At 42.6% G+C, this 18,143-nt stretch overlaps 1 protein-coding gene across 1 annotated transcript in view; it reads right to left on the reverse strand.

Moving 5' to 3' along the window:
- QTGAL (queuosine-tRNA galactosyltransferase) overlaps positions 1 to 18,143 on the reverse strand; it is a 405,856-nt gene that overhangs the window by 332,457 nt on the left and 55,256 nt on the right. Inside the window, exon 5 of the mRNA XM_089661795.1 lies at positions 16,660 to 16,724. Within this exon, the coding sequence (XP_089517921.1) occupies positions 16,660 to 16,724 (65 nt within the window). The remainder of the gene's footprint in view (positions 1 to 16,659; positions 16,725 to 18,143) is intronic.

Below are 18,143 nucleotides of genomic sequence, written 5' to 3' on the forward strand. Positions count from 1 at the left end.
GGCCGGTCAATGTGCTCTTTTTTCAAATTGTAACCTCTTCAGCACACGTCTTTTTTCCAACAGTGGGACTTTGCGGGGACTTCTTGCAGATAGCTTGGCTTCACATAGGCGTCTTCTAATTGTAACAGTCCTCACAGGGAACGTCACACCTTCTTTCATCTTCCTGGAGCTGATTGTTGGCTGAGTCCGCCCCATTTTGGCTATTCTTCTATCCATTCGAAATGTAGTTTTTCGCTTTCTTCCACGTCTTTCAGGTTTTGGTTGCCATTTTAAAGCATTTGCCATCATTTTAGCTGAGCAGCCGATCATTTTCTGCACTTCCTTATATGTTTTCCCCTCCAATCAACTTTTTAATCAAGGTACGCTGTTCTTCTGAACAAAGTCTGGAACGACTCATTTTCCTCAGAATTTCAGAAAGAAATGCACTGTAACCAGCATGTACATTTGCTGCCTTCCTTCCTTAAATAAGGGCAATAATTGCCACCTGTTTTTCAAAGAATGAATGACCTCACTAATAGAACTCCATACGGCTATTATATTGAACATTCCCCTTTCAATGAGTGATTCAATGACACAGAATCAGCAGCATGCATGTCATGACTGTTGGATTTCTATTACTCTACTACACCTGCTAGGAAATTATTTGCCATGTAGAAATATCATTTCTACCAAAAACAGTGATTGATCCAGTTAGTGTTGTCTGACTGCTATTATTTTGAACACAACTGTTTGTGATACAAATAACTTTAAAAGGTCTGTAGGGGGGCACAAATGTGGAAATATTCATTTGTAAAAGTATTGTAATAGCACTGATCTCTAACAGTCCCATGTACTGCTTCTCCAGACCATGACTGTGTCCTGAATCATGTCCCCAGTCTCCAGCAACTCCTCTAGCATGTTCACAGTCTGAGCCTCTAATTATTTCCTGCAACATGTCTGCAGGTTTTAACCATGTCTTGTTGTACATCTGCAGTCTCTGACAGCTTTCTCTAGCATTATACTGGCTGAAAATTGTGCCGCTCTTTGTTGAAGTCACCCTACCTTCTGACTCCTACATCAAGAAAGTTGAAGACCACTGTTTCAGAACATCATGCTTTGCATTTGAAAGGTACTAATGTACAACCATAGATATGGCTTTGGGACTTAGTATATGTCATTGCTGTAAAAGAAAGCTTTTTTTTTCCTGGAAATAAATGAGGTCACCCTTGTAAAAAGGAAAGTTTATGTGACACAGAGTGCAATTCCAACCAAAACATTATTTTGGTTTTCAGGCAGAGTTGGGAAAGGTTGGAACTCCTGTCAAGTTTTATTTGCTATCTGTGTGTCCCATTAAGGAGATTTCCCCTCACACGAGATAAGATGACATATATCAGGGGTACAATGACATTACTAAATGGATAGGTACCGTAATGAAGTTGAGTGATAATGCAGCCACACATGTAATACCAGGGAGTAGCACTCAGCAGTCTCCCAACCAGTGAAGATGCATTTCAACAGGTGGACCTAATAAAGAGGCCGGCGAGTGTATAATTACACCAAAAGTGCAGTTTATTTAGTTTATAAAAACATTCACTAGCATGTATGCATATAATAAAGCAGAAACTTCTAGGCAAACAGCTACATTTGCAGTTGTAATACATAGAAGTTTAAGTGAATGTGACCCCCAATTTTTTTTTTATGTGTGTTCACATATGTGCATTTTATAAATCACAGTTTTTATTATGTTAACATACTTCTTCAATCTGAAGTATCCTGTTGATCCTGCCAGTCATCTTTCTTCCTTGTTCTAAACTGACCACACAAAGTACAGAAGTGGATTCTGTGTTGGTGTGGTCAGTTTCCATCCTTTGGCTGGCAATTCAGAGGTACAGGGTACTGTGCTGACACACAGCATGCCTGTATTGGGTAGTTTGTTCAGCCACCAAACCCCCTCTCCCAATCACAACCTGCCTCTTGAACACGTCCCCTGCTTTATCATAGCCTGCATCTTGCCTCAGGATGAACAGAATAAGGAATACAGGCACTCAATGTCCTTTAACCCCCCCCTCACACACACACTATCAGAAAGAAGAGATGCATAGTCACATGACAACATTTTAACCTTGTAAAAAAGGTAAGAAAGAATTTATAACTAAGCAAAAGCAGTTATGGTGCCTGCATAGTTATAACTGTATTAGAAAGTTACTATAACATTGTATGTTCACAACTCCTTTAACTGTTTTACCTGCTAAAGGGTGTCTTGTTATGTGCATCTAGTCATTATGTTCATCCCTGTGCCACACTAGAAGTCAAACATTCAACTACAATGCCAACTCAAAGTTAACTCCATATCTTAGATTGTAAAGTCTAACAAGCAGGGCCCTTTGATTCCTACTGTATTAAATTGTACTATAATTGTACTGCCTGCCCTTATGTTGCAAAGCGCTGTGTAAACTGGTGGCACTATATAAATCCATGAGTGGGGGTGTATAGGGGGACCTTCTCTATCCACTTTATTTATTTATTTATTTATTCGTATTGGATAATCACATAGAAATTTGTAATTCAGTTTTTGTTTTTTTTCACGAGTGTTTGCATGGTATCACAGAATATTGTTTGAGAGGTAATGCACTATATTTAGTTTATATTTTTGAGGTTTCTTGGATTTGGAATAACAAATTGGACATCTTATCACGATTGGAAGATTGAATAGTGTGGACATTACATTTGGACTTTAATTGCGAACTTTATTTGGGACATTTTGGATGATTTTTTTGAATTGTATTGTGAAGATTTTGAAGTAAAGGAAGGGTATATAGGCAAAAAGGTGCAGCGCTAATAAAAGTATCAACATTCATTCAGTATATGGAATAGAAAACAAAAAAAAAGGCATTAGGTCATAAGATCGATCATAAAAGTTCGATGTTCAATCCAGTGTCCATGAACATGCAAAAGGGGTACGGTGTGTCAGTACTACCCGGTCTCCTCTGCAGATCAGGGCGAGTGATACAAATGTGAGCAGGGAATATATTAATTAAATGCGCACTCACCAGAAGTGCGTCAAAAAAATGCATGTAAGCAGTATCCTCTCTTCAGATGCATCTAGGTTCTCCACACTCTCTGGTGAAGCCGCGTTCCCTAGTTCTCATTGGTCATCCCTCCTGGTCAGGTTCCATGGTACATAAGGCACTCATACATCTCTAGAGTCCCTCCTTAACCTTGGTGCTGTGAAGGGGTGGTGCTCATGAAGAGCCCAATAAGGGACATCACATAGCGTGATACTGCATAAACACTTTATTCAAAAATTGCACAGGATTAAATGAAATAAAAGTACTGACCGCAAAAAGGGGTAAGATGTCCTGATGCTGTAGCCCCCCTCTGACGCGTTTCGTGCTATGCACGTTCTCAAAGGGTCAGGGCTAGGTATTAGGAAGGGTATTAGGGTTGGGGGTGAAAAATGAAAGAAAAGGTTTTGATACTATATAAATCCTGTATATTAATAATATTTTTCGGCTTTGTCACCCATTATGGACAAAAATTATATATTTAAAAATGGAGAATTGGGTGTTTATTGCATGAGTAGGCAGGTGGAACAAAAAGGTGTAAAGTGGAAATAGGTTGAAAATGCCTGTAGGAAAAAAACAACAGTATTCAGATCACACCACAAAAAGAAAAGAAAGAAACAAGCCGTGTGCTTTTGTAGCATGAATAAAACGAGCCAAAAGATGAAAACGTTTTATTTGGCACCTCCATCAGTCCATCGAAGCCGCCCCTTGCTCTAGGTCCAGACTCCCAAAAAGATGACCCAGGTGCTGCTGAGCTAAGCACATCGGGAGATCTGGTCTATGGCAACTCTCTTGCGTGAAACAGTGAACAAACAACTTTCGATCTTTAAATCCGTCCAAATTAATAAGCTGCATTTAACAGAGCAGCTGCTGCCAAACCAAACAGCTTCGAGCTCATTTCACACAGCGAACAATGTGCCATCCTTCAGTGTTAGGAGTGCTCAGTCGGCCGAACTCTTGTTTGACTTGGAAAGAGCAGGTCAACAAAAGACGGGACTATATGAGGACCATTATTCACTACACAGATATTTCATTAAATGCCCTGTGGATATTAGAAGGCGGCTGAGACTGGAATCAGGAAGAATCCACAATACAATCTCTAACGATGGAGGACTCAGGTATAAAGAAGAGAGATTATGAAAGAGCAGAAAAACGGCTGGTGTTTGGCTCAGTCTCCTCTAGCAGAGAAACACATTTCCTTCAATCAGTACACATAGATACGCAACAGAAAAAGCAGCAAAGGGCAATCCAAACTGAAAACTCCAATATGGCTTCCAATCTGCTTAGAATTCAGATAGAGAAGCTATCATTGTGACTCAACAATGCACAGCAGCAACCTTAGTGACTGCATTCATTCAATGTGATTCTGGGGTGGCATAATCAAAGACCAAATGTCTAACTTCCCAAAAAATGGTCAGAAGTACAGGTCCGATAACGAAGCATTACACGTCTTATAAATCTGGGACCACCATTAGGCAGCATTGGTTGTGTGTAAAAGGAGTTTTCAATAAAAAGACCCATCAGTAGTTCGATTGGCAGATGTGGCCGGAATCAGCACCTCCACTCATTGAGCTACTGATGAGCCTTTGCACACAACCTACGCCTTATAACCACATGATAATCCCAGAGAAGACCCAGGAGAGGAATACCTAAAGCTTAGAGAGCGACCACCTCTTCCCTGCGTGAAGATGGGTTTTCTGCACCTCTGAACTCAGAAGGTTGGTTGTTTGCCCATCCCTTGGGTGACTACAGCCTCAACAGCTGTAAGTTATTATAAATACGCCTGCTTTTCCAAAAATAATGACATTGTTGGACTCCCGGTAACCTTGCCATTTGAGAAGAGGCAAGTCTTGCTTGCACTACTTGGCTTCTTCCAAATCGAAATGAAAAGCAACCTGGTGGCTGCAATGAGCTGGTTGGTTTTGCTTGGTGCATGTTGGTGTTCCTACTGTTCCATTTGGAACAGGGGTTTCCAAACTACAGTTCATGGGCCATATCCGGCCTGCTAAAAGATTTTATCTAGCCTGAAGATAGGGTCAGTGTAGTATCCTTGATGTGCACAGAGTGAGGATAAAGGTCAGCAGAGGCTGCCTATGGTCTCCATTTCAACCTTCAATATGATGGGAACCCTGATATAAAAGGAGGATTTTGATGTGGACCATGTCAAAAGTGGAGATTCTAATAAGGACTCTTATGTAAGGGGAGTCTAATGTAAAAGGAACTCAGATGGGGACCCTGAGGTACAAAGAAATCTAATGAGGACCCTTATATAAAAGGGACTTTAATGGGGACCTTGACAAAAGAGGGTATCTAATGGGGACCAGGGGCGGACTGACCATTCGAGAACTCGGGCACTGCCCGAGGGCCAGTGGTCAGTAGGGGGCCCCATGAAATGCCCCTGGTACCTTTTATAGGCTTTTTTTGAGTGTGGGCAAGGACACAGGGGCCCCATGATCCCCTATTGCCTGGGGGCCCCATGAGTTGTCAGTCCGCCCCTGATGGGGGCACTGATGTAAGGGGGACTCTGATGTAAAGGGGACCCTGATGTACATGGAAATCTAAAAAGGCCCTGAAGTACAAGCTAATCTAATGGGGGGGAGAATTTCATGCTGACCTGACCAAAAAGGGGGCTCTGATGGTAACCCTGATGTAAGGGGAGATGTTTATGTGAGTTTTTAAAAAAAACAGGAACTCTAAAGCAGACCCTGTAATAAAAAAAAAATCAAATGGGGATCCTAATGTAAGTGTGGATTTCGATGGGGACCCTGACAAATGTGGGGACTCGAACGGTGACCCAGATATAAAGGGAGCTCTCATGTAAAGGAGACTCTGAAGGGGACCCAGTTGTAAGGTCGTAACTCTGATGGGGACTTTTTACAGCCCACAAATATTTGTAACTATACAATTTAGCCATCATACTGAAAGATTTGGAGACCCCTGATTTAGGGCAAGTGCAGCTTATCTGGTGAAGAATATACAGTCCACATATCCTCAACAGGCAACATAGGTGGTCGAGGAAAGCAACAGCACCAGATGTGCCCAGTCTGTCCTTGTGTGGATCTACTGTTTGATACGTAGTGTGTAGGGTCAGCAGAAGGGAGAAGAATGAAACCTTAACACTCTTCGCTGAATTTTGACTTTTAATATAATTCTCAGATAGAGAATCTCTTTTTCCAAGGGCTCCCTTTTGTTCACAAAAACCTTTCGAGTTCCCCTTTAAATAACTAAACAAAACAAGGTAGTCACAAGTCATGCTATTCCCTGTAGAGCAAATCCAGAGTCACATTCCAGATGAATAATGCTGGCAAAGTCAGAATTAATAAGTCCGAGAACGGATGTCATGTACAGAGATTGGCTTGTAACTCGTCTCAGTTTGCCGGTCGTGTTTCACAGCAGAATAATAAGAGAGGAGGGAAGACACATCACAAGCCAGGGCTGTTTCAAGAAGGAACGCTTACACCTGCCAACTGCATGCACAAGGCTAGCTAGACTGGGGGGGAACAAATTTACCAAGAAAGCATACAATAATACACAAAGGTGTATGTACACTCCATATAGAAAATATACACATGCTTTACATATTGCACCGACTGAATCACCTACATGAGGTTCCATTTATAACGGGGGAGAAGACTTCCACCTAAACCACTAAGAAAGATCTCTAAACAATTACATAGACCAAAAATATGAAAGGCCTGAAATATGGACATTTTTGAACATTCTCATCCAAGGCTCTATGGAACCCTGGGGGTTCTTCCAGAGGTTTTTAGGGGTTATTGAGCTGTGGCTCATTGACCTTCCATTTGATGGGAGTCTGCTGCGGTCAATTCCACATGGCTGCACCAGTGACATGAAGCCAACTAACTTTTTAGTGGTCTGTAAAGGTTGTATTCTTTCCACTGACCACCAATGAAAGGGTTGCGTTCTTCCCACTGACCACCAATGTAAGGGACATTCTTCTCACTGATCACTAATGTAAGGGACATTCTTCCCACTGACCCCCCAATGTAAGGGGCATTCTTCCCACTGACCACCAATGTAAGGAGCATTCTTCCCACTGATCCCCAATGTAAGGGACATTCTTCCCACTGATCACCAATGTAAGGGACATTCTTCCCACTGATCACCAATGTAAGGGACATTCTTCCCACTGACCACCAATGTAATGGACATTCTTCCCACTGACCACCAATGTAAGGGGCATTCTTCCCACCGACCCCCAACATTCTTCCCACTGACCACCAATGTAAGGGGCATTCTTCCCACCAACCCCCAATGTAAGGGACATTCTTCCCACTGACCACCAATGTAAGGAGCATTCTTCCCACTGACCACCAATGTAAGGAGCATTCTTCCCACTGACCACCAATGTAAGGAGCATTCTTCCCACTGATCACCAATGTAAGGGACATTCTTCCCACTGATCACTAATGTAAGGGACATTCTTCCCACTGACCACCAATGTAAGGGACATTCTTCCCACTGACCCCCAATGTAAGGGACATTCTTCCCACTGATCACCAATGTAAGGGACATTCTTCCCACTGACCACCAATGTAAGGGACATTCTTTCCACTGACCACCAATGTAAGGGACATTCTTCCCACTGATCACCAATGTAAGGGACATTCTTCCCACTGACCAATGTAAGGAACATTCTTCCCACTGACCCCCAATGTAAGGGACATTCTTCCCACTGATCACCAATGTAAGGGACATTCTTCCCACTGACCACCAATGTAAGGGACATTCTTTCCACTGACCACCAATGTAAGGGACATTCTTCCCACTGATCACCAATGTAAGGGACATTCTTCCCACTGACCAATGTAAGGAACATTCTTCCCACTGACCCCCAATGTAAGGGACATTCTTCCCACTGATCACCAATGTAAGGGACATTCTTCCCACTGACCACCAATGTAAGGGACATTCTTTCCACTGACCACCAATGTAAGGGACATTCTTCCCACTGATCACCAATGTAAGGGACATTCTTCCCACTGATCACTAATGTAAGGGACATTCTTCCCACTGACCCCCAATGTAAGGGACATTCTTCCCACTGATCACCAATGTAAGGGACATTCTTCCCACTGACCACCAATGTAAGGGACATTCTTTCCACTGACCACCAATGTAAGGGACATTCTTCCCACTGATCACCAATGTAAGGGACATTCTTCCCACTGACCAATGTAAGGAACATTCTTCCCACTGACCACCAATGTAAGGGACATTCTTCCCACTGACCACCAATGTAAGGGACATTCTTCCCACTGACCCCCAATGTAAGGGACATTCTTCCCACTGATCACCAATGTAAGGGACATTCTTCCCACTGGCCACCAATGTAAGGGTTGCACTTGATCACTGTGCTGGGAGTGTACTCTCAGCACAGAAGCCCCGGCCACCGTGGACACATATGTGCACCATGTGAGGGTAAAGACCCACCCTCCCTACCACTGCACATATACACTCGTGGTTGTCAAGAGTTAAGCACTGTTGTTTTTTCCTTGTATGTGCACTTTGCACTCATTTCCATCACCACCCTGTACCAGCAGCACTCTGTGTGCCCTGAGCATTACATTACAGCCCTGTACCGCTCTTCTGACAAAGTGATTTACTGTGCCGTCTAGCAGGAAACATGCAACATGCGACCTGCCACACCACAAGCAGAAGGCAAACAATTATCTGAAGTATTTACAGCTTTCTCTGACTCAAGTGAGCAATTAAAACTACACATATTTAACATACTTTTAACACAGTTAATGGTACAAGCCAGGGGCACAAGGCTAGGCACACAAGCTTAGATCACAATCAGTTTCCCCCATTCCACGCTGTACAGCACAGACAGAGGGATTTCCACTGCCCGCTACTATACTCTGGCAGCTCAGCACATGGAGTTGCCTGAATACCTGGACTGTGACCGCTTCTGACTGTCCAATGGCCAGCATCATTCAACTGACTCCTGTGAGCCCAGGTCATGCTAGACTCCCCCCCCCCCCCAGGACTGGTGACTGGGTGAGAAGACGCACAGTGATGGGCTCATCTGTCTATCACTCTTCCAATTAGCATGTTTTTTTTTTTGTCAACACATGAACTGATTTGGCTTATTGTGCTGCTTCTCCCTCTCATGCTCCAGCTCTGCTGTATAGGGACTGCAAGAGACTGATACCAGGTCATATTCAGGTACTTACACTGCTTACATTTAATGATGCATTAATGATTGTAGAGCCACTTACTTGTGTTTTTTTTTATTTCGGCCTAAAGTTAAAGCGGTTGTAAACCCTTTCACATACCAAGTGAAGAGACCAGCCTCAGGTGATACATAGAGATGAAGCAAATTCTCCTACATAAGTTGTATCTGTTTATCTGCACCCTCTCCCCTCTACAGTCATATAGAATTTATACAGCTTGCCTGAGCTTCCAGAAAGCAGGGAGGTGGAGAACTGAAGTTGTACTCTGCAGAGCTCAGTCAGCTAATTGGAGGGAAGAGACATCCTTCCCCTCCCCCCTTCACACAGCACACAGGAAAAGAGCTCAAGCTGTCAATCACAGGCTGTGTGTTGGAGGTCCCTCCCCTGTCACCTTTTTCTCTCTTGGTGTCAGGAAAATTTGGCAGAAGTGACGAATGCTGATAGCAGAAAAAGGAGGCAGTAGAGACACCTAGTGCTCTGGATTGAGACAAGTACACACGAGGGACATGCTTTGTTCATGAACTGAAGTTGTACTCTGCAGAGCTCAGTGAGCTGATTGGAAGGAAGAAACATCCTTCCTCTCCCCCACTCACACAGCACACAGGAACAGAGCTGAGGTTGTCAATCACAGGCTGCGCCTCCCCATCACTATTTTTCTTGGTGTTAGGAAAACTCATCAGATATGACTCTTGCTGATAGCAGAGGAAAGAGGCAGCAGACAGAAATGACACTTGGTGCTCTGGATTGAGAGCAGTACACACTATAGAGGGACATGCTTTGTTCATGTTTCATTACAGACACTTAAGCTTGAAAAACTGCTTGAGACAAAAAAAAAAAAAAAGAAGAAGAGGTATAAGAAATAAAAGAGAACAAGCTTTAAGCATTAAAATACAACTTTGATGATCGATATCATGAAAACAATAATATAAATCTCTGGCAATCAAGGTGAGTGAACGCAAAGTGTAAAATAATAAATGAAATTTAAGTTGGCGGAGGGAACCGCATTCCAGACTCAGCCCTCCGATAACCAACATCACAATAAGGTTTCATGCACATGGATGCATTTGTTGTGCAGCAAAAACACATTGCGAATTGCTGGTGTCCGGGATGTCCTGGAGCATGAAGAACTTTACACTTAGAACAGAACTTAGCTGCCTACAGTCACCTTACCCCATGGTGTCTCAACCTGTGGCCCTCCAGCTGTTGCAGAACTACAAGTCCCATGAGGCATTGCAACCCACTGACAGTTACAAGCATGACTCTCAAAGGCATGATAGGACTTCCGCAGTAGCTGGAGGACCACAGGGTGAGCACCCATGACCTGGCCCATTCATATCTATTGGCAGCTGAACGTAGCTCCACGACATTCTGGGTACGGGCAAATGCATCCATGAAGCTTTCAGAAAAAAAAGTTTTACCTTTAGTTATACTTTGTTTTGGACAGAGTGCAGAAGGATTGGATTCCCTGTCAGGCTTTTATTGCTGTCTGTGCCCCCGTTAGAGAGATTCCACCTCTCTATTTATGCTGTTTACAATTATCTTTGAAAAGTGAAAGTAAAAGAAACCCCAAATTTTGGGTTGTTCCCAAAAAAGTATTAGTGGGGAAATCTTCCAATGGGGACACTAGTTATAGTGACCTGGGGATCCCCTAGGAACTTCCTTAATTTGCAGATATTTTCTCACTTCCTGTTTGGCTATGGGACAGGAACGGAGGGTAAATCTCCCCAATGGGACACGGATGGCAAAATAAATTTAAAATCTGACCGGGGTTATAACCCTCTCTTACTCTCTCCAAAATGAAAAAAAAAAAGTTTTGCCTATGGTTCTACTTTATTGCGTATTTTACAACCAACATGATTAAAAAGTATCTGCGTTCTCATGGAAACTAGAATATTTCCAAATCATGAAAGCAGTATTAAATCCAAAAGCAAACATTTATTATAATGCAGCTTACCAATTCTTCAATGTGACGGCTGCATTATTATTATTATTATTATTATTACACAGTATTTATCTAGGAGGGAGGGCATTAGTTTTCTTTTATAGGCTCTCTCTTTTTTCTATGTTCATCTGGTGATCAGGCAAGTAAGTCTATTGTTTTTCAAAAGAACAAGCTCTCTTGCGTATTGCATCAGTTACAGGGATGAGACAAACCATTTACCACTGTGAGAGGTGCTTACAACAATCAGCTTTTATTTATTCATGTAAAACCTTTATCCCAAAGGGAACTGCTTATAAAGCGTTAGCTGGAGTTCAGCTTCAGTTGTTAGTGTACAGTGGGGATGGAAAGTTTGGGCACCCCAGCTAAAAATTTGTATTAATGTGCATAAAGAAGCCAAGGAAAGATGGAAAAATCTCCAAAAGGCATCAAATTACAGATTAGACATTCTTATAATATGTCAACAAAAGTTAGATTTTATTTCCATCATTTACACTTTCAAAATAACAGAAAACAAAAAAATGGCGTCTGCAAAAGTTTGGGCACCCTGCAGAGTTAATATCTTGTACTGCCCCCTTTGGCAAGTATCACAGCTTGTAAACGCTTTTTGTAGCCAGCCAAGAGTCTTTCAATTCTTGTTTGAGGTATCTTTGCCCATTCTTCCTTACAAAAGTCTTCCAGTTCTTTGAGATTTCTGGGCTGTCTGTCACGCACTGCTCTTTTAAGGTCTATCCATAGATTTTCAATTATGTTGAGGTCAGGAGATTGTGAAGGCCATGGCAAAACCTTCAGTTTACGCCTCTTGATGTAATCCCCCGTGGATTTCGAGGTGTGTTTAGGATCATTATCCATTTGTAGAAGCCATCCTCTCTTTAACTTCAGCTTTTTCACAGATGGCATCAAGTTACCATCCAAAATTTGCTGAAATTTTATTGAATCCATTTTTCCTTCTACTCGTGAGATGTTCCCTGTGCCACTGGCTGCAACACAACCCCAAAGCATGATTGATCCAACCCCATGCTTCACAGTTGGACAGAGGTTCTTTTCATTAAATTCTGTGCCCCTTCTTCTCCAAACGTACCTTTGCTCATTCCGGCCAAAAAGTTCAATTTTAACCTCATTGGTCCACAGAACTTCTTTCCAAAATGCATCAGGCTTGTCTATATGTTCATTTGCAAAGTTCAAACGATGATTTTTGTGGTGAGGACGTAGAAGAGGTTTTCTTCTGATGACTCTTCCATGAAGACCATATTTGTACAAGTATCTCTTTATAGTGGAATACTGTACCACAACTCCAGTGTCTGCCAGATCTTTCTGGAGGGATCATGCAGTCAAACGTGGGTTTTGAATTGTTTTTCTCACAATCCTGCGAGCTGTTCTGTCTGATATTTTTCTTGGTCTTCCAGATCTTGCTTTAACTTCCACTGTTCCTGATGACTGCCATTTCTTAATTACATTCCGAACAGAGGATATTGACATCTGAAAACGCTTTGCTATCTTCTTATGGACTTCTTCAGCTTTGTGAGCGTCAACTATTTTCAGTTTCAGTTTTTTAGACAACTGCTTAGAAGAACCCATGGTGCTGATTGTTGGGGCAAGGTCAGATGATTCTGGGCATTTAAAACCTTTGAGATTGACATCACCTGGTCTTCCCAGACGATGATTGAGAACAATCCATGACACTGGCAGGTCTCAGCTTGGCAAAGGGGGCAGTGCATGCTATAAATTCTGCAGGGGGCCCAAACTTTTGCAGACGCCATTTTTTTGTTTTCTGTTATTTTGAAAGTGTAAATGATGGAAATAAAATCTAACTTTTGTTGACATATTATAAGAATGTCTAATCTGTAATTTGATGCCTTTTGGAGATTTTTCCATCTTTCCTTGGCTTTTTTTATGCACAATAATACAAATTTTTAGCTGGGGTGCCCAAACTTTCAATCCCCACTGTATCTAAATATGCTAGCCCATCTGGAGAGACTGACAATGCTGCTGTCCAAAGATGCCCCCTGTGCTCCTTCTTCCAGAGTGGGAGCGCTCTAATACAGGAGGTGTGTTACTGGCCAGATCACCAGGTAAAAACAGGGGAAAAGAGCCTAAAAAAAAAAAAAAAACGAATGCAGCCAACATATCTAATGACTGGTAAGCTGCAATATATTACATTTTTGGTTTGTTTAATATCGCTTTAATTCCTCTGTGCTGCAAGAATGGTGGGGAAGAAGAAACTGATTGGCTATTGCAGGGCAACTCACACTGTTAACCTTTTTTTTTTTTCATCTCTTTACATACAAGTCCCTTTGACCCTTGTTTGTTCATCCCGTACTAGTTCAAGATCCAAGCTTTGGTCAGGCTCACCATATGACTGCCTACACAATAAAATTGGAGCTTTGTTTATTTAAGGATTTTTTTATTTAGTCACAACAAGGTGGGCTATGCTTTGTTTAAATGAGAACGGTCCACAAATCTCCCTGGCAGACATGAAGAGAAACACACATATTTATCTATTCTTCGGCTCTGTGGGGTTTCACAGGTTGGCGGAAACTCCCCCACACACGGTTGGCCTGGACAAGTCCTGAGCCCGATTACACACTTGACCCCTTTCCAAACCTCAGTAGGGAGAGAAGGGCCTCTGTTAAAGACTAGAAGCTGTCTAAACAGCAGGGAGATGTATGCAAACAACCAGGGCGGCTGTCAGGGTGTGATTAAACTGTCACTTCTAGAGAGCTTCTGAGGTATTTGACAACTTCTCTGCAAAACATTGCATTTTTCTCTCCCGTTTCCCACGGGGACAGGAAACGTGTGACACGGAGGCACTGAGGCATATCATTATCTGGTTGGACATTCTGCTTGCCAGTGGGTCTGATACTTGTTTCTATCATGAAGCAGAGGAAAGGACCTAAGGACCATGCACGTGCACCAGTAAACACCAGAAAAAGATCTTGCAGGCAGGGCTGGGCCGGGAATTAGAAGAGGTGGCCGCCTTGGGCACTTCAGAATGAACAGATGTCCACAACTCCAGAGTACTGGCCATGTGCTTTATTTCTTTCGAAAAGACAGACCCTCTACTTACATCTCTGTGTTTGCTTAGGGTCCCCTCTGGCTATTGATTGGTTACATCTAGCTCCATACTTGGTTTTTTTTGGCATCCCATAAAAGGTCCCCTCAAGGGATAGTGGGGGCTCTTCACTTGTCCCCTAGATCAGGTAGATCCCGTAGATAGATTAGCACTGACGTCGAGATCTGAGGGAACTGTCAGCCTGGGCCACAGCTTGAGATGTCTTTAGGCATTGATATGTATGCACAGGGGTGGACTGACAACTCATGGGGCCCCCGGGCAATAGGGGATCATGGGGCCCCTGTGTCCTCGCCCACACTCAAACCACACCCTATGAAAGGTACCAGGGACATCTCATGGGGCCCCCTACTGACCCTGGGCCCTCGAGCAATGCCCGAGTATCCAAATGGTCAGTCCGCCCCTGTGTATGCATCCTTCGAGTTCTTTTGACCATCCTTCAACCATGGAGGATACCTTTCTAATAATGGTTTTATCCCGGGATTCATATCCCTGGCCTTTACATGCTTCTCTCTCTTCTCATGTGGTGGCCTTTGCTATCAATGCCTCCGGGATTCATCTTCGCTGGCTGGTGATATCCACGCTTGTTGTTGTTTTTATACTTATGACTTCTTCTCCTTGTCTATTGCGATCGATTTAAATATGAAATCCTTAACACCCCTGAGGAAAGAGCTACAGGTCTCTGAAACGTGTCGGGTGAATGGAAGCACATCAATAATATATACTATATTGCTTTTGTGACACATTGTTCTGTAAGCGGTATTTATGTTTTTTTTTACTTTTGTAATTTAATAATAATAAAAATGACCTATAAATATTATCCTTTATATCTTTTGATATGAATGCCTCCAAAGTTCCACTAGGGGATAAATAGTTTTCTGCCCCCTAGATCAGAAGTCATTTCCATACCGCAGCTGTGTACAAGATTATTATCAACAACAATTGAATATTTTTAAAGGCATAGATGAAGTGGGAAGCTCATCATAACTGTTTTTCATATCTTCACTCCCAATGGCATTTATAAAGATCCATGCATTTGTTTTACCCCTCTTCTTCAGAAAGAACAGAAGCACTAAAAAGGCCAGGCCCTGCAACCTATGCTGCTGAAGCAGTTTCCAGCTCATGCAGGGATGGGTGCAGTTTGGTCTAGTCGCCTTGGGTGCTAAAGGACCTTGTAACAGCACTGGTGACAGGTCTAGATGATGAGGAGACTTGTGTGACGGGTTCCACCCAGCCTGTTCTAGGGGACAATCTGCCCACCAATGGCATACTATTTGTAAGCAACCCAACTTTTTAGAACAGCATTTCTCAACTTTTTTTTTTTTTTTTTTTAACATAGAAGAAACCTTGAAATAACTTTACTTTCTTAGGGAGCTCCTGCTGCTTATAATTCGTGTATCTACAGCTCATGGTACATTAGTGGGATTGTCAAGGGGAAGGTTGTTCCTTACATTTCCAGTATTGCTCCTCCACCTGTAGCGTCCTGGCAGCCATTGCTGGAAGGAACCACCATTAAGGAACCAGCCAGCCCTTCACCTTCGCTGAAAATGGGGCTTGGAACCAGAGCCTCCAACGATCAGAAATGACTTCACCCCTACCAGGATTAATGCCGGTGCATCATCCGGTCAAACAGGGACACAAACCCAATGCAGCTACCATGTGAGCATCACCAAAAAGTTCTCTACAGTGCATGCACTCAAGACACCTGGACTGGGAACCCATGCTGCCTGTGCTAGTCCCTGTCAAGGGGGAGTGCTGCTTCCAGACATGGCCTTCATCAGGAACAGAAGGAGAAAGGGAACAAAGCTATCTCCGTCCCATACCAAGGCCATATATCTAGCAAAAATCCCCACCAGCTGCCAGGAAGGTAAAGGTGTGGGTGGAAGAAAAAGATAGCCAGAGAAACACAGGCCTCCCTCACGTAGATCCCAGATAATTCATCTCCTCTGACCAGAGATTTACACAGGTGTAGTATATACATAGTTGGTCCAAGTTGGACCAATGTAACGAAGTATAAATAGCCATACCTGGAATTCTTCTTTAAAAAGGTAGATTTCAGGTAAAAAAAATGAGCAAACTTGTTTTTGTTGTATTTACCAGAGTTTGACTTTAGGAAAGGTAAGGACCCCAAAACATATCCACTGGAACCCATTTTAAAGGTGGAAGCAGTTGCTATTGCCTGGTAGAGAATTTCTCTAGACCAGGACCTCCTGTCAAATTGTTATTACTGTCCAGGTCCCAGCTGGAGATTTTCGTTCATTTACTGTCTGGTTGTCAACAGGACAGGATGTGAGGGGAAATCTCTCTAATGGAGCCCTAAAGAGCAATAAAAACAGGGGTTCTAATCTTTCCCTACTCAATCCAAAACATAAAAAAAATAAAATTGGCAGCAGAAATCATACTTACGGAATCCAAAAAACACAAGTAGCGTCCAGAGCTCTGTCGGATGGCTTGGTTCTTTGCGTAACCAACTGAAATGAGATAAGAAAAAAAAAACGTGGTAATTCTTTAGGATTCACATTAAATCACGGTAACAGTGTTTAATGGACTAGAAAAACAATTGTGGCAAATAACAAACTGTTACTAATTTTATCTGCTTTATTTATTGCTGAAAGCACAAAGCGGGATACACACGTTTTGGGCTTTTTTGTTATATAAATTATTCAACAATTGGTGTTCTCCAGAACCTCAACTAGCAGATCCCTGTCAGTATTTAGGATTTCTAGGTTCCCTAAACATTTATCCCATTCCACTGTACCTTGTTACACCCTCACAATAACCACTCTGAATCCAATATTTACATTCCTCCTGCATGTGAGCATACAGGCGATCCAAGCAGGGAAGCTACTCCAGCTTCTTCATTTTGAGAGTTTTCCAAGATGAACAAGTCCACTGGTCATTGGCTAATCTTTCATTCTGGCTTCTTTTCAAAATGGATAATAAACAAAGTACAGGGAGTTTCAAGGTGCGTACTCTCAATAATAGCACAACTTGTTCGCAAGTTTAAAAAATTGTCTTGTCTTTGTTTTATTGTTTAGTGCAAAAATATTAACCAGCAGATACAGTGCCCTGAAAAAGTATTCACACCCCTTGAAATTTTCCTCATTTTGTCATGTTACAACCACAAACGTAAATGTATTTTATTGGGATTTTATGCGATAGACCAACACAAAGTGGCACATAAATTGTGAAGCGGAAAGAAAATGAGAAATGGTTTCTGTAACGGAACCGGACCCCGACTGCACTAGGGTATTTCCGTCAGACTCCCGCTTCCCTGTCTGAACACAGATCCACGGACACCACTCTAGAACAAAACCAGGAAATAGACTGCTTTATTTTAACACAGACACAAGATATATACATTCAAGGCAACAATTCCCCCCTCCCTGCATAAGGACACAGGGCGGGGCAAACCAAATCTAGCAACCAGAGACACATCAGCAGACACCCCCCACCAAGCCAATACACAAATACATACATCCCATAATAGTTTGCTCCCAAGCAAGACACACAATAGAACAATGGGATGCACCACATTGCAGTAAACAATTAAAAACCCCCCCACCCCACCTATACATTTCTACACAATATCAGGACATTTCACCTTGCACCCCTAACAACAGGCACTGGGTGACTTACACATAAGAATGATATGGGGAGATGGGACAGGGGTCTCCCCACCTCTCCAAAGTGAGCTGTGTTCCATGGGCCCCCGACCCAAAGTCATTCCCGTCACAGTTTCCAACATTTTTTACAAAGAAACATCTGAAAAGTGTGGTGTGCATTTGTATTCAGCCCCCTTTACTCTGATACCCCTAACTAAAATCTAGTGGAACCAATTGCTTTCAGAAGTCACCCAATTGGCAAATAGAGTCCCCCTGTGTGTCATG

Source organism: Staurois parvus, unplaced genomic scaffold, assembly GCF_062004578.1.
Source record: "Staurois parvus isolate SC_StPar_1 unplaced genomic scaffold, SC_StPar_1.0 ptg001387l, whole genome shotgun sequence".
In the NCBI taxonomy this organism is placed as follows: Eukaryota; Metazoa; Chordata; class Amphibia; order Anura; family Ranidae; genus Staurois; species Staurois parvus.